This window comes from Petromyzon marinus, chromosome 33 (assembly GCF_048934315.1).
Source record: "Petromyzon marinus isolate PM22_M1 ecotype Great Lakes invasive population chromosome 33, UKy_Petmar_22M1.pri1.0, whole genome shotgun sequence".
Classification (NCBI taxonomy): Eukaryota; Metazoa; Chordata; class Hyperoartia; order Petromyzontiformes; family Petromyzontidae; genus Petromyzon; species Petromyzon marinus.
In genome coordinates, this window is record NC_133699.1 from 5,999,351 (window position 1) to 6,022,010 (window position 22,660).

At 49.0% G+C, this 22,660-nt stretch overlaps 2 protein-coding genes across 2 annotated transcripts; one reads left to right on the forward strand and one right to left on the reverse strand.

The window, feature by feature from the left end:
* Positions 1-42: 42 nt before the first annotated feature.
* Positions 43-16,635, forward strand: LOC116948252 (uncharacterized). The gene is made up of 15 exons (XM_076071367.1): positions 43-3,303; positions 3,670-3,732; positions 4,943-5,000; positions 5,997-6,157; positions 6,860-6,967; positions 7,055-7,231; positions 7,475-7,591; positions 8,911-8,992; positions 9,609-9,694; positions 10,395-10,589; positions 11,067-11,162; positions 12,307-12,447; positions 13,332-13,436; positions 13,901-14,218; positions 14,659-16,635. The coding sequence occupies exons 2-15, from the start codon at positions 3,685-3,687 to the stop codon at positions 15,466-15,468; spliced, it is 2,502 nt and encodes an 833-aa protein (XP_075927482.1). The 5' UTR covers positions 43-3,303; positions 3,670-3,684; the 3' UTR covers positions 15,469-16,635.
* ARL2 (ARF like GTPase 2) lies at positions 16,179-21,620 on the reverse strand. Its single transcript, XM_032964976.2, has 5 exons — positions 21,391-21,620; positions 19,682-19,792; positions 18,190-18,352; positions 17,693-17,773; positions 16,179-16,967 (listed from the first exon to the last, which is right to left on the reverse strand). The coding sequence occupies exons 1-5, from the start codon at positions 21,453-21,455 to the stop codon at positions 16,833-16,835; spliced, it is 555 nt and encodes a 184-aa protein (XP_032820867.1). The 5' UTR covers positions 21,456-21,620; the 3' UTR covers positions 16,179-16,832.
* Between the last annotated feature and the right edge of the window lie 1,040 nt (positions 21,621-22,660).

Consider the following 22,660-nt stretch of genomic DNA (forward strand, 5'->3'; position numbering starts at 1 on the left):
TCAGGTTGTGCCATCGGTGACGTGCCGAGGCAAAGGAATTTACATTCGGAGTTATGGATGGTAGAGGGTGGTGCCACCACCCTGTGTTGGAAGAGCGACCCCAGAAAAGTTTGTTGCGGAACTGCTTCCGAGGTCACTTCCAGTAAAACCTCTTGACCCATAATAAGAGGGCACACCTTTTATATGACCTGTACGAAGTGTTATTCAATCTTGATTTGAAGTTTTCGTGACTGCAGGAATCCATACTCTTTGGTTCTTTCGGTAAAGTCACGTAGGTATAAATAAATTAAATCACGACGTTTCTGGCGCAACAAAAGCGTCCGACATCAGGTGGGTAGAAAAAATATATGAAAGCAGTGATTTATTATTAATGTTTTTACCTACGTGACTTTACCGAAAGAACCAAAGAGTAAAGTGTTATTCGTTTGTCAAACTAAAAATGTGTTAATTCTCAAGAGTTTGAAGGAGCCAAATCAAGTGAACACAATTTACGATTAATTGTTCATACAGTCATTGGTGACCGGGCTGAGGCCATCGTCTCGCTGCACTTGAGCCACGGTGTTTAATGACGGGCAGCCGAAACCCCGATTCCAACCCCGGTCTCGGCGGATGCCAGCGTTGGCAGCGATGGACCAGCACAAATAGCAAATAAAATAACATTTTGGGCGCCACGGTACTGAGATATTTACTACCTCGCTTGGTCCTGGGTTCAATCCAGACCCTGATGCCGATATACTGGGAGTTTGTGTGTTCTCCCCATGTGGTCGTGTGGATTTTTCTCAGGGTCCTCCGGTTTTTCCCTCCACATTTAGAAACAACGTGCGTTTAAGAGTATTTGGCTGCTAACATTTTCCACCTGATAACCCACTTTTGTTAAGCTATTATTATTATTTACGGCCAGGTCGCTTGCGAAAAAAGAGCTATTTCGTTCAGTGGGCGTTACCTGGTCAACAACACTTTCCAAGAGAGCAACAAATATCTAACAGATGACGTTTCGGGCAATGGCCCTTCTTTATGGCAGAGGGATCGCGGCGCTCAGACCGCAGACGCACCTATCCACTTCTAAAACCGTGTCGTAGTGAATACATTGTCAGCTCAGAGGGTGCGGCAATGGGTCAGGTGTGGTCCCAATATTTTACTTGTCTCGTACGGTCGTACCTAGTCTATGTATCGCGGCTCCTCTCACCTAATCGCATGATTGCGCTCACGGCCTCGAACATTTAAACCGCGTTTTAGATGCGTTATTCTTTTACACTGTTGTTGAAAACAGATGTCATGGTGGTTGTCAAAGCCCCCCCCCCCCCCAAACTCGTAATTTTGGCCACCGGGAGGGAGTGGGGAGCAAGGCACCACCCCTGTCCCCACGCGAGTCACGCGACTCCGCGTTGTGTTTATCTGACGGCGCGATCGAGAACCTCCGAACTGAGGGCACTGATGACTCGGCGCCTCGTGCCGTAGCGATCCGAGGCTGGCCCCGTGCCACCCCCTCCACCCTACTTACCGCTAATGGGATGCGTCTGCTGAGCGAGCGCCAAAACGGTGAGCCTCGACAATGGGGCGCGTGCGTGCGGCATCAATGGGACATGCAGGAGACGGGCTGGGGGAACTTATTAGGGCGGCACCCCCACATCCCCCCTCGGGGCTGCAAGCAGACAGACAGCCGCGCTTTCCAAGAATCGCTCTTCTGGGCCACAAGGCGGTTCATTCTTTGCATGGCGTCGGCTGTTCGCATTTTCTGCCCCCGCGTAAAAAAAACCCAGCAAATTGAAGTGCAACTTCGTTCTGCGTTTCCACATTTTTTTTTGCCAAGTCCATCGGCGTGTTGGTTTTCCAGACCGATAATATCGAGCTCCATTTTGTACGTATATGTTGAACTTCTTTCGCACCGTAAGTTGCCAACCGTGCTGATCGGATGCGCGGGATTTGTATAATCGCTCTTAAGTATCCTTCGTAAAAAAATGTATTTGTGATGGATTTGGCCACAACTTAGAGGATTAAGCTTGACATGGTTTTAAGTAGATAGCTGCAGGATTCTCCACCAGGGTCGCCGGGCGACTGCAGTAGACTCGTAGCCACAGCCGTAGTGAGAAGTATACTGAACGTGGTGTGCCGGGTGCAGAAATATTTTGCGGGTCTCCGACCAGGATATTATCCCTGGTTGAAATTAAACTCATAAGCTGTTAGTCCTAATTTTTTTGGAGCAGGCTAAAACCAAATTGGGTGTGAAAATCTCTGAACAATGCATGGGTTTGCGTCCGTGTTATGCGTCGTTGTTTGCGAGACTATTCGATCGATAGAGGTCGCAGTGTAGTGGGGTAAAGTGTGGGTACTCTCACTTATTACAAGACGTCTGACCAGTGTGGAAGAGTAGGCCAATGTAGCCTCGAGAGGGGGCTCTGTTGAGTCGAGAGCTCCCTCTCTTGAGCTCCCTCGAGTGGAGTGGCATGAGCAGGCAGTTGCGGGTCTGCGCCTTCACCGTTACGCACCGCGCGTTTATTGGCCACGTCAAACACCCGGTGTGTCACAGTGGCCAATTAACGCATCAGGTGCAACCAAATGCCACGTGTTGCCACCTCGGCTATCAATTAATTAGGGCGCTCCGGTGGTGTTCTTGGGACACAAGCCACGACTGTTAAAGATCGGATTACACTCTCCTGAATTATTTAGTGGCGTGCGGTGTGTGTGTGCGTGTCGGCATGCTGCTGGCCACCCAGCCCCTCGTGTGCCCTGCCGGCCTTCATAGGTGCTCGCTAACGGCACTTGCTCCAACAGTTTGTCTAGGCCATAAGGGGGCGGGGGGGGGTCTTTGTATTTGTGTGTGGGGGGGGTAGTGGTAGTGTAGCGGTTAGCTCACTGCGCTACGAACCCGGTCCACCTTAGTTAAATTCTCTGCGACGGCTAAAGCGTGAACCGATCCTGCCGCCACGGCAGTGGAATGATTGCGGCATCCACCCTCAGTCGACTCAGCCTCTCAAATAAGAACCAAGGTGCAAACATCAGCCAGCGTGAGAAGAGACAAAGGCGGCCGGGCGTCTTTTGCTGTCTACACCGTGTCCTCGTGCGTCATCCCGGCTTTAATAGGTGACAGCTCATAACACGCTGCCCTCTTTCCCTCTGTATCGGTCTGTAAGGCCATACGGGGGATCTTTGTCTCTGTGTGCCCAGGAGGTGCCTGTGTCGTTCGTTACCTTGGCTGCCCGGCAGGGCAGACACTTGAGGAGTGCCCTTACAGTGGGGTAGAGACCCGAGCGCAATTTCTCGTCCTATAATTACACCCGCTGACGTGGATTTCAAACACAGCAGGTAAGGTGAAGAGTATATAGGTATTTATTTATTCCTCATACGGGTATCTTCACGCTTAAGTGCAGACTCAGTATAGGTATATACAAACACGTGTTAATATAGCACTCGATAGCCATTGGGTATAGCACTGGATGAGCCATTCATTGTGTGATGGATAAAGGACAACTGTGTCACTGTTGTGGGTTCTCGCGGTTGTGCCGCGTGCTATTCGGCATGATGATGTCCGACGTTTCGCAACCACGCGCTGGGAACTTCCGAATAACGGAATATTCAAATCGCGCGATGGGGAAACTCCGAGGACGTGCGGCGAAACGTCGGGCATCGTGTCGAACCACACACGTGTGTGCGTGTGTGTGTGTTTGTAAGTGTGAACAGGACGCGATGGATCAAGGACTGAGCGGGGAGGCAGACGAAACGGAAAGTGACCAGGTCGGTGTGTGCGACCTGGAGTGTGTTGAGTGGGAGCGGTGGCGCAGCGGTTAGCGCACTGCGCGATTCGCACTATGTATGTGTTGAACTTCTTTCGCACCGTACGTAGCCAACCACGCTCATCGGAGGCGCGGATGTGTGGTTGTAAGCCTTTGTGTTCCGTGCTGAGATGAATTTCGTTACCGTGGCATTGGCCGCGTGTTGTAACAGGATGTGTGTCGTGTTTGAAATTAGAACTATGATGATTGTCCTTCATAAGTGCTCGCTAACAGCACTTGCCCCAACAGTCTGTTAAGGCTATACGGGGGATCTCTGTCTTTGTATATACATGCTTATATATGTGGATTAATGTGTTTTCACATTTGTATGCATGCGGAGTGGAGGAGCGATGTCGCAGTGGCTAGCGCACTGCACTACAAACCAACGCCATCCAAGTTCGAATCCCGGCCACGGCTAACATCAGTAGCAAGGTGGTGTCAAAGTGGAATTCCTTACAGTGGTATCAGATCTCGGGTCCTGCACCTCCCTATCAGCTTCAAATGATTACCCGGTGCGATGTGTAAACACCAGGTGGGCAGACAAAGGTTCTAGATTTGAAGCTTTCTTGACTGCAAGGATTTATACTCTTTGTTTATTTTTTCGGTAAAGTCACGTAGGTAAAATAAGAATAAAAGGAAACAATTAAATCACGACGTTTCGGAGGCAACACAAGCTTCCGCCTTCAGGTGAAACAGTCACAACAAGATGCAGCGCGATACCATCACCAAAACCGCTCGTGCGTCGTTCAGACCTTTAAGCGGTGTTCGTTCACAATACCTCGACAGTCTGTTACACTGGTGGAAGGGGGAGGCGATCTTTGTCTCTGACCAGGAACACACCCAGGTGCGTGGCCAGGTATGTGATAAGGAGTTTGTTGAGCTTTGGAACCAGGTGTGTGTGTGTGTGTGGTGAGGTGCATGACCGGTCCCTGTGCCTCCCCTAGGTCGACTCAGCCTCAAATGAGTACCTGGTGCGGTGTGTAAACATCGCCACTAGGGAGACAAAGGCGGCCGGGCGTGGTGTCGGCCGCCCACCCCCTCGTGTGCCGTGCCGGCCTTTATAGGTGCTCGCTAACAGCACTTGTCCCTACAGTCTGTTAAGGCTATACGGGGGATCTTTGGTGAGGTGCATGACCAGTTGTTCGACCGCAATGTGCAACCCACCCACCCAGGTGCGCGAGCAGGAACGTGACCAGCCGCCCGACCACGTGCGCGAAAAGGATTCGACAGGTACGCTGACACGTGGCGCGATCACAACAACACAACTTGCCTCTGCGGTCGGATTTGTGGAGACGAGTGACAGAGTGGCAGCGGGAGTTGGGGGGGAAACATCCGATATGGCATGCGGTCCAATGCGGAGGTGGGAGTGATGAGTTCGTGGAAGACTTCATCCAGCAGTGGATAGATCATGTCTGATGTTGACGCTCAGTATGATGATTGATTATTATACGTTTCGTTTGTAACGGAGGTGACACGTGACGTAAGTGTGACCAAATAAATAAGCAATGTCTCCTTCACATATAACCCGTCTCTGCACGTGAAGGATGAACGTGTTTCTTACGCGAGCCATCGGCCGCGCGGCCTCCCGTTCTGGGAGTGCATCATTTCAGCAGTATTTATTCAAGACGGGCAAAACTCTGGACGCGGTTTCGACGCGCAGCGTCTCATCAGCAGCGTCAGGCTTGCTCGAAGCAACGCTGGTGAACTGCCAATCTTATATGCAAATGACCCTCTCTTTACGATGTGGGTCCTAGTTTAACGCAAAACTATATCATACATAATGATATGGTTATAAAATACATGATACAATACAAGGTGTATTTTATGCTTGTTTATCTTGACATAGTAAAAAAACGGTGACAGAATAGAACGATTAGATGCATGTACGTTGAACATCTTTCACACCGCACGTAGTCAACCAATCCGTGCTACCCCCTGTTATTATTAGCTGACAGGGGCGTGCAAGGATTGAGGAATGAGTGACCGCGATCGAGGGTACCGCACTTAGGGATCACGAAGAGGTAGGGATGGGGGGGGGCGAAGGGAGGGGAAGAGGAGGCGAATGGGCAATCGAGAATAGGTGAGGCTTCATTTTGTATTTAATACTCGCCACAACGACGCCAATTATGATGTCGATTTTGTTCTTCATATTCACCACAAAAACGCGAATGATGACAACGATGTTGAGTTTGCAATGAAAGGCGGTGCCTGCGTGCGCTGGTGCAGAGGCTGGGCCGGCGGCGGTACGCAAGTACCGGCGGGCGTGCGGCCGCCTCGGCGTCGTGGCCTGCTCGCCCCTGCTCCGGGCCCTCACCTCCTCCACCGTGTCCATGAACCACCGTGGCCTCGGGCCCCAGGAGGCCAGGGCCCTCTCCTGCGCGCTGGTGGTGAGAGTTCTCCTGACCACGCAATCTCCGCAAGTGTGGCCAACGCCAATGCTGCTGGATAATATCGGTGTGGGGCAGTGTTCTTTATTGCAAGGCCTGAGGCCCACTGGCTGCCCCTGGTGGCCTTTAGTGCGGCCCTTGACAATGCACATTTGTGAAAACACCCCCCTCACCATCATCGTGCTGTCAAACCCTCAATTGTTTCAAATGTGTGGCGGCCCTCACGCTGATGATGTCTTATCGGCGAAAGTGGCCCACCCTCTGAAAATTAGTGAAGAACACTGGTCTGGAGAATGCGAAAGCGAATAGGCAGGTGGACTAAAACGTAATTGTATTAACACTGACATGCAACCCGTTTCTCTGCAACGGAAAAATACAGACAGCTGTCATTTATATTCTCTGTGAGTCTGTAGGTCGCTGCGTGAGTCTGTGGGTCTCTGCGAATCTATGGGTCCAGATGATGTACGTATGCATGTTTAACTTCTTTCGCACCGTACGTAGCCAACCGTGCTAATGATGAGATACTGTGAGGGGCAGGTCTTGAAGGTTGTGAGTCTATCGTACAGCAGCCGCGGGATCTGGCGGAGGGTAGAAAGCATAGGGAGTGAGCTCTGGCGATGTTGACATCCAAATGGTTCTCGCCATGACTTTTTGATCTTGGAGATGCTGATATTTGGCTCCACCTGTGCGCGTGTGTGGCAGGCAGACCAACAGGTGCGTCACCTGCAGCTCAGAGACAACTTCCTGACGGGGGAGGCAGCGCGACACCTGGCCGACATGCTCACCAAGAACTGCTGCATCGAGGTCTTGGTGAGGAGCGTACAGCCCCTTCGTCGATCTACTGCTCAATGAGGGCCTCCCCACGGCTAAGAATCTGTCTGTCTGTGTCTCCTGCAGGACCTGGCAGACAATCGCCTGGAGGCTGCGGGGGCAGAAGCCATGGCTAAGATGCTGGGAGACACCACCAGCCTGCGGGTCATCAACCTGTCCGGTCCGAAACACCAACTCACCTCCACCCCTCCACCTCTCCACCCCTCTTATCCCTCTACACCTCCATACCCTCAAATCTACACCCCTCCACCTCTCCATCCCTTGACAACTCCACACCTCCACTGATCCACCTCTCCACATTCCTGGACCTCCACTTCTTCATGTTCCACCCGTACACCTCCCCCCTCCACTCTGGCTCCTCCCCCCCTCCTCCACCCACCTTTCACTTAAAAAAAAGGTTGACTGGTGGCTGGAGTAGAGAGTGTGTGGAGGGGAGTAGAGCGAGATGAGAGGGCAGAGGTGGGGGGAGTGCGTGGAGGGGAATAGAGACGAGATGAGTCGATCACTGGATCGGATTATTACCATAAATGTTTTTCCTCTTTTTCTCCTTCAGGAAACCACTTTAAGGACAACGACGTGAAGTGTCTTGCCGACGCGATGTCCGTGAGTATGCCGAGCACACGCAGGGCATGCGAGCCACGTTTTCTAACGCGCCTCTAGCGTCGCGCTCCACGGGAGGAGAATCACTTGGTTTCGCCGATGGCAGTTGAGCGTGCGTGTAAGTGTTTAGCGTGAGATGTAGAGCCACGTAGAGCTTGAGGCTGAGCCCTCCCTGTGAGTAAATCCAATCGACCTAAAACTACAGTTAGATTGTTTGCGCCGTAACCATAGTCTTCGCTACATTTGCACCAAATGTCAGCCGTTCTAGAACGTCGTGAGAATTTGCATCAGTCCCTCGGCCATGGTCTTCTATGCAGTGTTACATTGGGTGTACAGAAACATCTACATATCCTTGTGTTTTAGTTATCATCGCTCATAGTGGTAATGGGTATAGGTACTTCTCACCTATCCTCGACAACACAGACATTGTTCCATACTCAAACCTACACCATACTTTTGTTAAAAAGGGGTGACTGCGAAAATATAGTTATTCTCACAATCCCTGATAAGGCTGTATCCCTGATTATCACAATTTATTTTGGACCATTTTATCTTTTGAGTCTTCTTCTTTTCGATTCCAATTTGAATTTGCAATGTTATGTCTGTGAGTGTACTTGTATATCGACACCAGTGAGGATTATCTGAACCGGTCTTGGGCTTCCCCTAGGTCGGCTCGGCCTCTAATGAGTACCTGGTGCAGTGTGTAAACATCGCTACTAGGGAGACAAAGGTGACCGGGCGTGGTGCTAGCCACCCACCGCCTCGTGTGCCATGCCAGCCTTCATAGGTGCTAGTCGCTTAACAGCACTTGCTCCTACACTCTGTTAATGCTATACAGGGGCTCTTTGTCTCTGTATATTGAGGTTATTAAGCCACTCGGCACCCTATGCGGAGGCTTGGTGAATGTTGCGGTGATACTGCTCGTGAATCGGCAGTGCAGGGGGGCAGTGTGGGATCACGTGCTGGACATCTGTGAAAAAGAGCTTCGTAGCTTATCGGATTCCTCCAGCATCAACAAAAAATGATCGATTCTGATCATGTGATCCACGGTCTGGATCTGGTGACCGCAGCAGCCACATTGCGGGCCGTCCTTCGTTTCATGCAGGAGGTGACCACGGTTGCCATGGCCTATTCTTCTGCAGCAGTTTTACGGCTGATTATTGTTTCCTGTGTCGGAAGGTTTTGAGTGTGGCGTGTCGTTGGCTTTTGTCTAACGCGGTCCACTTCAAACACTTGTAACTGGCCGTGTTCCAAGTCCGGTGACATTGGATCTGCACGTGGTGCTGACTGACGCCGTGCTCCTCACATTCCTTCTCCTTCAGTCCAATTACAGCGTCAAGGAGCTGGACCTAAGCCACAACGAGTTCAGTGAGATGGGAGGAGAACACCTGGGCCAGTTGTTGGGTAAGTGTCTCTTACAGCCAGGTTAGCTGGCAAAGGGCCTTTGAAAAGAAGATGATTACTGAATCGCAGATTGATTGTGTACGTATTTTGAACTTCCTTCGCATCATAATTAGCCAACAGTGCTCATCGGAGGTGCTGATGATGATGATGATGCACCATTTCCCCTGGGAAGCCACGTGGGCTGCACGTGCCCATCTGGTAGAGAAAGCGCAGATGATGAATCCACTGCCGGCGCATCCTAGACAATGGGGTCCCGTTTGGCTCTATGTGGGGCTATATGAATCTGTGCATTTCAATGCGACTATGGGCATCTATGCCACTCCATGACTCTCTGCGTAAGTCTATTTGTGAGTCTACAGATCGCGATGTGAGTCGATGGGACTCTGTCAGTGCTGAAGAAGGAAGCCGCTGCCGGCGTATTTTGCTTTATCGATAAATCCACCTCAAGTTGAAAGTTTATTTTGCTCAACCAGTATAGTCTCCGGATTAACATCAATGACAAAAACACATTGAGTAGTACAGCAATGAAGCAAAAGAAATCAAAGGAGACCGGCATACGCCCCCCCCCACCCCCCTTCAGCGTTTGCCTTCGCTTGATGCAATTTTTTTCGTGCAGCGCACAACGAGACCCTGGAGGAGTTGGAGCTCAGCTGGAATCACCTGCGGCTCAAGGGCGCGGTGGCTCTGTGTGCCGGCCTGCGTGTGAGGCCCTCCGCCAGCGCTGTCCCCCGTGCAACGCCCCCCGCCCCACTCCCGCCCCACTTTTCAAACGTGCTCTGCGCCGACGACCGTCGTGTTGAGTTAGACAACTGCACGCGTTCTTGGCAGCGACGTAGTAACTGCGTTATCGGCTCAGGGGGTTGGTGCGGCAATCGGTCAAGTGGGGCCCCAAATATTTCATTGGCCTCGCACGGTCGTACCCAGGCTGTTATATAGCGTGGGCGGCTCTCGCCTAATCGCATCGTGACGCTCACGGTCTCGAACATTTAATGCTGTCGGGGCGCTCCGTCTTCGCAAAATGCAGCCGCTACGGCTCCGTAGTACCCCTTTGCAATATTACGTTACCGCTCTAATTAAATAAAAAAATAATGCGTGGTACGTAAATGAAAGCATTTTCCTAAAAAAAAAAAAATCGCGTTTAAAAAAAAAAGTGGCTCCATCAAGTTCCCTTTCAGTGGCCACGCGCCTTCTTGATTGGTTCAACGCAGCTCCCTCTACCTCTCTCCCCTGCTCAGCGTCTGCCCAGGTGAACTGCGTGCTCATGCGCCTCCATCTGTCTTTGTGAACGACCTCGGGAATGAGGGCACCCTCGCCGTGGCCCTTGCTGGGTCCATGCGCCTCAAATGGTTCGACGCGGCTCCCTCTACCCCCCTCCTCCCCCTTCCGCTCGGTGCCCACCCAGGTGAACTACGCGCTCACCCACCTCCACCTGTCCGTGAACGGTCTCGGGAACGAGGGCGCCCTCGCCATGGCCGAGGCTCTCAAGTTCAACGGGGCCCTGCTCCACCTCGACCTGCGCAACAATCGCATCGGCAACACCGGCATGGAGGCCCTGGCGCGTGGCCTGCTCACCAACGACAGTCTCCGGGTGCTGCAGGTAGTAGGCCAGCAGTGGAGAATCCCTGGCAGGAGAGGAGGGGGTTTCCCAACAAGGGGGCGGTGTGTTCTCGTAAAAAAGTATATCGTTTTGTGTGGTCCGGCCATTACGGTTCGTATGTTACTCCGAGTTTAGCAATTGAATAATTTGAAAATAACAATTTGCAGCCCTTTGTCAGTTCACTGCAAGATGAAGTATCCCTTGGACCGAGCTTCATCACACCGGTTATGGTGGGCTGGTGAAGGGGGAGGTTTGCTCTCAGTTCTGTTCAGTTCATGAAAGAGCTTCCTAGCACGTAGCGAAACGCCGGACATTGTGCCGAACAACACGCGGCACAACCCGAAAACACAACGAACAGCTGTCAAGAACGACGACGATGATGATGATGATGCAACTCACGATAGCTCAGAAGATTCCATAAATTGATCAGGTTTTGGCTGGGTTCAGCTTGAGTGTTTTTGCACGCGTATCTCTCAGCTCTGCTTCAACATCTTCACTGTGGAGGGAGCCCTCGTCCTGATCAAAGCAGTCAAGGTCAACGAGCACTCTGCGCTGGAGAGGCTTGACATGTCTGTGAGTACCATCACTTATTATTAATAATAATATCGTTGCTACACCTCCACCCCTCCATGCCTCTCAATGCGACCGCTTCTCAAGATGCAATCACAGAATCAGTGGCACAGTTTATATTTTATGGAGAGGAAGCGTCGGTTGAATGCGCAGAGGATATGTGGAAGGTCTCGAGGTTGGACTTGAACGGTGGCAGGGATATGACAGCACGGACGGCTGGGTGACAGGAATTTCAGACGACGGTAGCAAGCAGAGGAGAGTGAGCTAATCTTGTGGATTTCTGCACGAGGTCAGGGTCGCCATATTCTTGGGTCTTTCGGTAAAGTCACGGAGATAGGTTCAAAGAAAATAACAACAAAAGAACCAAAAACTATTAAGTTTCGATCGCAACACAGGCGGTCGTCTTCAGGAAAAGGGGGGTTAGCTTCTAAAGATAAACTGTTTATAAGGGTTTGAAATGGGCGTAGCCCAAATGTCAGCAGCCAATGATAATGTAAGTGGTGGGCAGCCAACCCGACGGTGGTTGGTTTTCCACCAATCAAAGGGCTGCCAGGTGAAAATTAGCGTGTTAAAGAGAGATTAGCATGTTAATGGAAGATCGCAGAGCCTTAAGGGGTCAGCGCGCGAAGTGGCTGTGTGAGTGTGAACCCTGTGAAAGCGCAAGTTTGAAATGGGCGTAAAGCACAACTAACATCGGAAGGTAGTATGATGGCAACATCATAGCCAATTATGACTTAAACTGGTTAATAACGTCCTTCAAATGATAGCTCAATTTGTACCCATCTTCTTGGTTGAAATTGTGTTTGTGTCTATATATATAGGTGGCTTCATGAACGAATCTTTGTTGATAGCCAGTGGGCTTGCAAAGTACCTTCGTCTTAGAGAAATCAATTCCGTGTGAGGCCTCCGCATTAAAACAATGATCAACCACGGCCGAGGTATTGATCCTACCGTGTTTCAGATCTGCCTTATGTTCACGAACACGGTCCGAGACATGTCGCTTAGTCTCCCAAATGTAACTACTGCCGCAGACACAGCTTAGTTTGTAGACGCCGGGGTATTGCATGTCAGGGATCACATCCTTCACAGATGGGATCAGATCACGATTTTTATGTACTGTGTTAAATCGAACCTGGATCTTGTGCAGACGGTGCGTGTGAACCAGGGATTCCTGCACACCGTGTCGGCAATCCGGCGCACGCAGGGCCTCACGGTTCTGCATTCGGGGGTCGGGGGGCCCCTGGCGAGGAAACCCAAACCCCGGACGGACCCCATGAAGCTCATTCAGGCACGACGGGGCGCCCACGCATGGTTCCCTTCACGTCGCCAGCTTTACATCGTGGTCACCGTCATCACCATCATCAGCAACCGTGATCGAACAACGGATCGTTCCAGCTATAGATATTATTATTATTGTAATATAAATAATTGATCAAGGGCTCATCAATTTGAGAGATGAAGCAATTGGAGATGGAAGTTGACCTGCTGATGCTTATCCTCTAAGTGTTAAAATATCACAACCGTTCATCTATTGCTGGATGAAGTCCTCCCTTAAGCTGTTACCGTCTCACGCGGTATTGTGATTTAACGGCCCATCTGGCTTCTGCATATTAACTGATTTTATCGCTGTATCTCCTCCCAAGTGCTTTTCCTGCTTTGGCTGCTGCTCTGCTCTTCGTCTTTACCACCGATCATCATTCCTTCGATTTGCATGTCTTTCCCAAGCTCATTCCTTTCTCTCAGTGTAATTTCAAGAACGCAACTCTCCTTGCTTTGTTGCACACATTTCATCTTCTGTTCCATTAGATTTACAGCAGCATTGCAGGCTGCAATTACAGTTACAGTGTGGTTGCGATTCGTTACTTAATTGGGAAAGACCACAACGTAATATCGCCGCCTACCAGCAGACTAATACCCACGTGCAGCCTGGTGCTGCATACACCTTTTGCCAAACAGGGACAGCTGCCACTGGGGGTCCCCCTTGGCTTTACTGCAGCAGGGCATAGGAATGGTTGAGATGAGATGCGACGTTAAGGCGCTTTGGGCACGCCATCTAAATCCTGTTCCGTAATTACAAATTGTGACAATTACTGCTGTAACAGAACCCACGCCTCCCAGGTCTATCGCCAACTTGCAGAGTGAAGTCCGTCTCCTTGCCGCAATGACTTGCAGGATTACCTGGTGGAGCACAAACTGCGGCTTTGGGATTTCTTTCGCTCCGCCGACAAGGAGGGCACCATGAAGATTTCCAGCGACGACTTCCGCAGAGCCGTGCAGGTGCGTGCGTGCGTGAGCGTGCCCTGCCACCACCTTGGAGAGACAATGCCGAATACCATAATTTAAGTACAGTATATACAATACAAATTCGCATATCTGTCACATATAATATATTCAGCGATATAATATATACAATGGAACATATATAGTGTATAGTACATTCGTAAAAACGAATTGCCTTTCTGGCCATACTTTGGCAGCTCCTGCCACATAGTGCACACCCTAACCCTATTCTGGCCATGTAACCGCCCACACCCACATCAATGTTTGTGCGTGGCTATTATATATATGTATATATTATAAATGTTCACGAAGCCGTCTGTTTTGTGTGCAGCAATTTACAGGTATTCCACCGTGCATAAAACAGGTGTTGTAGTTTTCATAACAAAATATTTGGATGAAACAACCATAAACATCTATTTAAAAGAAAAAGGTGACCACAGGTTTGACCTCTGACCTTGCAGCACCTGAGCATCCCCCTGGACAAGCACCATCTGGACGAGCTCATGCTGAAGCTGGAGAGGGACAAGGATGGCCGCATTGACTACAGGCGAGACCCGCGGCTTCCGCCAAACGCGCGGAGAGACATGCGCGTGCCGCTGCATATGCCCCGACGAAGAATTAACCACCAATGTTTTTTTGGGAGGACGAATGTAAAATGCCAGATTAAGTCTCCCACGTCTCCCCCCCTTTGTCCTTTCAGAGGCTCGGTGCAGACATGCCCCATCTGCACCACCTCCCCTCCCACTTTACGACCTCAAACATTGGCATCTTCTCCAACAGCTATTTGATTGCCATGGTTCCACTGTTTCCTGAGCGAGTTCCAAGCAAAGATTTCTCAATCTCATGGCAAGACTCCATCAAGCGCATTTGATATACAATTAACATAATAACCCTGTCCTGACTTTTGGGCCACCCCAAATATAGCCGTGAAGAAAAGCCCAAGCATTTTGCAGCATTTATAATGTAAAAATGTTCTATCGCATCCAGCAGTTTAAGCTTAAGTCAACTGGCAGGTTACATGTGGTGGGGTAAAGTGTGGGGGACTCCCACCTCTTCCAAGACGTCGGGCCAGTGAGGAAGAGTAGGCCAAAATATATAACGGGATTCTCTAGAGATCCTATGAGTAGATGCCCTTCCGCCAACAATGGCATGAGCAAGCACTTGCAGGGGCCGCACATTTGCCCGTGAACTTTTACAATATTAAAAATAAACTTTTTAGTGCAATCTTCATACACGTTCATCCACTGTTGTGAAACCCATGGTCCCCCCCCCCTCCACCACCGGTCCCTTCAGAAGCCTCGTGGACACTCGTAAGAAGCTGGTGCACGACACGCGCACACTCATCCGGAAGGAGGAGCGGCGGCAACGCAGCGAGCGCCAGCGCACCGACCGCGTGCTGCACACGTTCCGTACCACCGTGGGCGTCCTTACACCCGTCGGCTCGGCCGTCATGGGCTCCGACTCGTCCCAGTCGCAGCACGGCCACGCTGACACAGTTTCCCGCCGCTCAACGCCGGATGGCAAATTCTCCCGAGCCACGTCGGGCGTTTCTGCCAAATCGGTCTCCGCCGGGCGGTCGGTCGGGGTGACGAGCAGTGCCATCGTCAACCGCAAGGGAGGTCCAGTAGCGGTGACTGTCAAAGAAAAGGTTCCCTCTACCGAGAAGCCAAGCCACCGTGCGATGCTACCGGCACAGCCGGCTGCAGCGGCGCTTAAAACCACCGAAGACAGAGACTGTTCAATCCCGCGCTCGGCCCACTTGTCGGTCAGCAGCCAGAAAACCTCGGCTCGGACAGACACGGGCACAGCCGGAACGGCGACGCCGCGGTCTTCGAGGAAGAGCGGCTCAACGTCGGCGCGCTCAGTCACGTTCAGCGACGCGACGGCCGCGAGCGAGCAGCCTGGGTCGCGCTGCTCTCCCTCCTGGCCGCTGCTCGGGCCGACGCCGCCGGTCTCCGCCAAAGCGGCAGCTTCTCAGCTGCCAAGGGCCCCCACGTGGTCCCAGACGTCAGAGCGGAACCCACCGTGATGCCTGCGTTCGTGGCCGACGCTTGAGCAGACAACTACGCGTCATTACGGCGTAGGCACATTAATCATTCTCGTGCGTTGCTTTTCTTTGAAAGCTGCCGTGTTGAAAATGCGTGTGCGGCATGCATTGACAAAAGCTAAAATGTACGTGTATGTTACACTTCTTTCGCACCGCACGTAGCCAAGCGTGCTAATCAGCGGTGCGGGAATGAAATGCAGTTTGTGAAACCACACCTTACTTCACGACATTAATTTAGAAGTTGAGCCCGTTGCAGTGGCCAGTAAATGGCCTTACTATGAAATTTGTACTATTTGGAGATCGGAGCGTGTTCACCATCATGTGCGTGTTTTCCTACATGATGGCAAACTATCATTGATTGAATTGGACAAAGTTCCCAATGCAAGATCCTCCTGAAAAATTGAGTCTCAGCGAGGCACCAGGCAAGTAAAACATTCGCCTCACTTGTGATTGGATGAAATTCGCCAATTTGGGGTCATGATGTTAAAAAAAAACTCTCGTTTTCCTCCGTTACAGTGAGTGTAAAATTCTTGGGTGCTGGTTTTACGTGAACCAATTGCGTACAATATATAAAATCAACAATATCGTCTAATGCATGTATAGGGATTTCAATCTTTGGACCAAAACGTTGCAAAACTGTTTAATTGTATTTTGTGATTTTGCCGTGAAAAAAAGAGCCATACATAAGCAAACCTTATTACGTCTTTTATTTAAGCAGCGCAAAAACAAAATTAGTTCTTTCAAAAAATGTAGGTAAAGCAAAACATTTTCAGTAATTTCACTATTCGGAAATCCAGTTTACAAACACTGAAAACCCTAAATTAATTTACTAAGGTTTGGTGGTTTGTGCAATTAACACAGCTTAGGTTCACATATTTACTGTATATAAACAAACAAAAAGCCTATGACCAAATCACCTGGACTCCACCCAAACTAAGCAGAGTTCATCCTGGATAATGCAGAGTGGAGTGCAGCAGAATTAATTGCAGTATTGTATTTGTACTCTCCCACACCCATGCTGCGCGTCTTCTCCAACCCGCACCGACCAGCGCAGTTGAAAGTTTCGTCAAATAGCCTCCACGGAGTGGGCAGGATCTCACCCAGTAGTGCGATTGAAAACAAAAAGGGATGTACGTATACACATACAAATCGGGCAAAAAAGTGCACTTGTCAGTACGTGTTCAGCGTCCCAATTCCACAGCGCAAAAGCGACTGCTTATGACCTCGCCTCCAGGTGACACCTTTCCCGGGGAGCTCGGTTCACTCGACTCGTACCTGGCCCCGCCACCATATCACACGCCCACCATGCCAGAGTCAATGCCAATCTCTGCGAGCGCCGCCTGCGGCTACTCCTTGGTGAAGATGCGGCTGGAGATGTCATCTAGGATCCAGTCAATCCCCATGAGGAGGTTCTCTCCCGTTACCGCACTGCAGCCCAGGATGCACCAGTGGTGGGTCTTTATGGCCTCCAAATCCAGCGCCTAGCAGACAGATAATCGTTGGGACACGTTAAATTTGTAAACTGCTGTGTATGAGAAAAACACATTTGTAGAGGTGGTAGAAGTAGGTGGGTGGTTCAGGCGATCAGAGCATTTGAGCCAGCACTCCTGAATTCCTCTGTAAGAATTTGGGTTATCACCTGTGGTTCAACTGGATTCGCACGTGTTCTGAGTTGGTGTGCTTATCCCCCCCGTCACCAATTTTATTTTTCACAAGAAAACCATGCCGTGGAAGTTGTTTCTGTAACTTAATTTGGCCAAATTACAGCTTCGACAATTTAAATGTTTTTTTTTATTGCCATGTGCTGAATATTTCTCTATGAAGCAGGTAATGCGTGAAAGTGCTGCTGCCCATCGTGTGGATAAAAAGGTCACTTGAAGGAATCTCAACAGATGTTCTACAAAATCTGCTTAACCGGGCCACACTCTAATACTGAGAGAGCACCAAATTGATTCATCTCATAATCAGGATAGCACAACTGGTATAAAAATGAGAAAAGGACCAAAAAAGCCTTAAACCCAAGAGGATTTTTGTAGAAATATATTAACAGTAGCAACACTTCAGCATAGTCATAAAATACATATTTTAAGATAACTGAACGTGTTTTAGATACCTTGGGATAATACAAAGCAACTTTGCAGAGTCTAAACCAAAGTCAAGATTAATTATCAAGGGACTTAGATTTGGCCTTGGAACTTTATTTCACCTCTTTGATATTGTCCGCTGAAAGGGCACCAGCAAGGTCTTGCTTGTTGGCAAACACGAGCAGCGTCGCCCCCGTCAGTCGCTGCCAACAAAAGTCAAAACCACACAACTCTTAGATGCCTCCCCTGCACACGAATGTAATCAAGACGGTGGTAAGTGAGACGGAAATAATTAGGCGTCGACCGAGCATGTGGGCGAGTGTGTGGAACTGTGTGCACGAGTGTGTGGATGAGCTTGTGGATGTGTGTGGATAAGCGTTTGGGTGTGTGGACGAGCGTGTGGGTGATTGTGTGGACAAGCATGCGGGTGAGTGTGTGGATGAGTGTGCGGGTGAATATGTGGACAAGCGTGTGGTTGAGTGTGTGGGTGTTTGGATGAGCTTGTGGGTGAGTTTGTGCGTGAGCGTGGGGTCCAATGTATGGGTGAGTGTGTGGCCAATGGACGAGTGTGTGGGTGAGTGTGTGGACGAGCATGTGAATGAGCGTGCAGATCGACCACCTCCTCCTGCAGCAGCGAGGCGAGCTCCTTCCCACAGTCCTCGAGGCGGCGCCGGTCAGCGCTGTCCACCACCCACACGAGGCCGTCCGTGCTCTCAAAGTAGTTCCTCCAGTAGGAGCGCAGCGACTTCTGCCCGCCCACATCCCAGATATTCAACTTGAACCTGCGAACGGAGATGTGGGTTTGAGTAAAAACATCGCTAATTATGTTTTTTGGCAGGTATCACAACTTACACATACGTGTCAGTCCACTGCTGGATGACGGCCTCCCCCATGATTGTGAGGATGAGAGCTATATATGGCCATGCTTTACCATGCTGGTCATTGCGTATTGGTGAAGACAAGAAGCATAGACGTGGTGCAATACAGCAATAGATTTTTTTGCATTGCCCTCCTTCTGACAAGGTATCCCCGCTGATGCTCAAACACCTGTTTTATGCATGGTGGGCACATAGCCATGCACCATCCAAGCTCAAATCTGCTTATCTTCCAAGATATGGTCGATTCGGCGATAGGCTACGTCTATTTATAAAACAAATTATGAGCAGACAATATCTGCTTCATATAACTGTCTCTACACATATACAGTAAAGTTAATTCTAAATTTGAAGCTTTCGTGACTGCAAGGATTCATACTCTTTGGTTTTTTCAGTAAAGTCACGTAGGTAAAAAAATAAAACAACTCAATTAAATTACGACGTTTCGGAGGCAACACAAGCTTCCTTCATCAGGTGTAAAAAAGCACAGCAAAATAACTATAACTACAGTTAAAAAAGCACAGCAAAATAACTATAACTACAGTTAAAAAAGCACAGCAAAATAACTGTAGTTATACAGTTATTTTGCTGTGCTTTTTTACACCTGATGAAGGAAGCTTGTGTTGCCTCCGAAACGTCGTGATTTAATTTAGTTGTTTTCATTTATTTTTATACCTACGTAACTTTACCAAAAAAAACAAAGAGTAGTAAAGTTAATGTTTACACAACCCATTGGCCCAGCATTCTTCTGGAAAGTATATCATTTCAACAGCAATGATTCTGTACAAGCAAACTCTGAACTGCTTTGACATTATATTCTTGATTTAAAGCTTTCGTGACTGCAATGATTCATCTTCTTTGGTTCTTTCTTTTATCAATTTATTATTTTATTCTCATTCTACGTGACTTTACCGAAAGAACCAAAGAAGATTATATTCTTGGTTCTTTTGGTAAAGTCACGTAGAAGGGAAACAATAAAATAAAAAAAATATATATAATACTTTTACATTGTCTGATCAGCAGTTAAGGTTGCTTGAGACAATGCTGGTGAACTGGCAGATGTTATAGACAAGGACTCCGTTGTTATAGACAATGAGACAATTCATCTGCTTATCTATATTGCTATTAATATCCTGAACGATGCTAATGAAGATTCGATTACAATGCCGGGTTAATTATGTAGGTGGTGAGCAGTATTGATGATGGGTGATCGCTTTGCAGATGAGTAGGTCGTACCCTCGGTGCTCCAGTGTTTTGATGTTGAAGCCCAGAGTCGGGGAGATGGTGTCAATGTCCTCGCCGTTGAACTTTTTCAGAATTGTGGTCTTACCCGCATTGTCCAGACCCCTGCACTGATGTCAAGGATTGTGTGTCTGTGACAGTGAGAACTCTCAAAGTTGCAAATAAAGTCGGCCATCAAAATGGATGTTGACCCTTGAATCGGGTCAGATTATAAATACTGTCGTACAAATAATACAGAAAAACAAGGCAGAAGTAGAATATTCACAATCAATTACAAGGGAGCGATTACACGCACGAACACACGTTACAGCCCTTTTGTTAACTCACTGCCGGATGAGAGCTTCCCCACGCTGTGTCGGTCATGGGGGTTGTTGGCCCATATTTCACCCTGGCCGGTGCAGGTGAAGACGGAGAGAGCAGCATAACCATCGGGGGAGCACTGACGGACGAGAGAATTTGCTACACCGCCCCTCGGTTGCCCTCTGCCGACCACCGCCTAGCCCCGGGGAGTCACTTGGGGTGTAATTTTCGACGCAGGCACGCAGGCACACACGTCCAGTGTGAAATAAACGGCGCGTAGTGTTACCGTGCTTATTAGATGCCGCAGTGGTATTTACCAGGGCGGCCGCGAGATTGCGACCGTTGAACCTCGGGAAACTAAGCGGCGAAACGAGCTACCGCTGGGCCACGTCAACGCCCTGCTTCGCAACCTACTGCCCCCCCCCCACCACCCCCATCGATCAGCGTGAGCTATGCGGTCAATCGACCGACACGACGTGGGTGAGAGGCCTTCGTCCTGCGATGCGATTGAAAAAGGGCGGCACGTTACATGCACCTGAATATCGTTCCAGACGAACAGGGCGAAGAAAGCAACGCGGACGTCCTGCATCAGTGAACGCCTCTGCCGTTCGAGACCCCCCAAACATCGCATCCGCCTTTCTGGCTTTGACGGTCCTCCTGCCGAGGACACCGGCGGTGGGACAATCAAACCGCACGAGAGGAAATCTGGGGGACGATGAGCGCGGAGACCTTCCTGAATGGGGGAATTAAACGAGGCCACAACCCAGTGTAGTGCGATTGTGGCCCATGCAGACCAAAAACTACGATGAAGAAATGTAAACTTACATAGAGACTCGGAGGGACACAAATATAGACACACCGAGAGGCGTATACAGACTGACCGAGACACATCAAAATATAACAGGTTTTACCCTTTCTAGCAATAAAACAAGTGTTAAAACACCAAACCGAAACCTTTTGCAATGAATAATGTCTGCGTTGACAAGGGCTCCGAACAAAACTGTGGACCAGTCAGTATCAAAAAAACAATGCAAATACTACCAGAGCATGCGTTTTATTTAATATGCACGTTCACCACAAGTGTGTGTGTGGTTAATGCAGACGTAATTCCTTGCAAAAGGTTTCTGTTTTGACACCCGTTTTATTGACGCAGAAAGGGTTAAAACCTATCCTTATATGATCCGACACACAGTTACTGTTAAACGATAAGACGATCCTACTGCAGTCGACGCTCTTGGAACGAGGGGAGGGATAACTACGGCGGCTCACCGTGGCAAGCAAACCTCGACATCGCTACCGAGCTTCTGAACGCGTAAGAAGATATAAAAACAAATATATATAACCATCACCAAACCGCGTTTATCCATTCACGTTATCATCTTCACTGACGCAATAGAGGATACAGCATGAGGAGGCGAACCTCCCTCTCCTTTTGCTTCATCTTCTTCAGGATCGTCATCAAGCCCATCTTTAACGGGAAAGTAATTCCAACGTGTTAATGTGTGTGTATAAATTGTATTATGATAGCGAGAACGAGAAGTTAAATAAAAGCGAAAGAAACTGCCGGGATTCGAACTCCCCTCTGCTCTATGAATCGTTTACCGTAAAGCCGATTGACGCGTTGGTTCGGCCACGTGACTGTCGCAAAAATAACAGAAGGGTCGCGAAGCTCGTGTCGATTCCTACCGAATGCGATTCGAGGCACACCCAGTTCGTAATTCGTAATCGATTTTTTTTTAATTCGCCTTTAAAATTCAGGTTAGACTCCAAACCCAACGCAGAATTTAAATGCACGCCTTGCTACGAACGACATAACCCGCGCGTAAATCGGAAACCGGTTCTGATTTTACGTGCGAGATTTGTATTCGCTGCAGCCGAGCGTAGGAATCTATTACGAATATCGACAACTATTATACAATTAAGAATCGATCCAGGCCCCGCGCGCTTGGGCGGGAAAGCGCGATGACCGTAAAGGAGTTCGTGAGGTGTCGTAAAACTTTTGGCGCGCTCGCTTCCGCGAGTGAATCATTGAATCTTGATCTTGAATTTTTATTTAAAGCTTTCGTGACTGCAGTAATTCATATTCTTAGCTCTTTCGGTAAAGTCACGATGAAAGGAAACAATAAAATACATATAAAACAATAAAAATTCTCACGACGTTTCGACCATAACACAAACGGTCGTCATCAGGTGTGTCGGTTTGCATAAATTTATGCATTTGTTTTATCTTGACTTTAAAAGCTTTCGTGGCTACCGTACAGGAATTAATATTCTTTGGGTCTTTCGGTAAAGTCACGTAGATAGGTTCAAAGAAAATAACAAAACTACGACGTTTCGATCACAACGCAAAGCGATCGTCGTCAGCAGGAGGGGGAAAAAAGAGTGGGGAAATTTCGATTTAAAGCTTTCGTGACTGCAATGATTCATCTTCTTTGGTTCTTTCGGTAAAGTCACGTAGAATGAGAATAAAATAATAAATTGATGAAATAAAATAACGCAATAATATTCTCACAAAGAGAGAGAATATTATTATATTATTGTGTTATTTTATTTTATCAATTTATTATTTTATTCTCATTCTACGTGACTTTACCGAAAGAACCAAAGAAGAGAGTGGGGAAAGTTGCCGAGGCAGACTGTTTTAAAGGTTTACCCTTGGGCTACACACATTTT

Coding starts and splice junctions, on each gene's coding strand:
- LOC116948252 (XM_076071367.1), top strand. CDS start 3,685: ATGGATCAAGGACTGAGCGGGGAGGCAGACGAAACGGAAAGTGACCAG. Junction 6,968..7,054: donor ACTGCTGCATCGAGGTCTTG/GTGAGGAGCGTA, acceptor TGTCTCCTGCAG/GACCTGGCAGACAATCGCCT. Junction 7,592..8,910: donor GTCTTGCCGACGCGATGTCC/GTGAGTATGCCG, acceptor CTTCTCCTTCAG/TCCAATTACAGCGTCAAGGA.
- ARL2 (XM_032964976.2), bottom strand. CDS start 21,455: ATGGGCTTGATGACGATCCTGAAGAAGATGAAGCAAAAGGAGAGGGAG. Junction 19,793..21,390: donor GAGGTTCGCCTCCTCATGCT/GTATCCTCTATT, acceptor ACATCAGTGCAG/GGGTCTGGACAATGCGGGTA. Junction 17,774..18,189: donor CCTCGCTGCTGCAGGAGGAG/GTGGTCGATCTG, acceptor TTTTGTTGGCAG/CGACTGACGGGGGCGACGCT.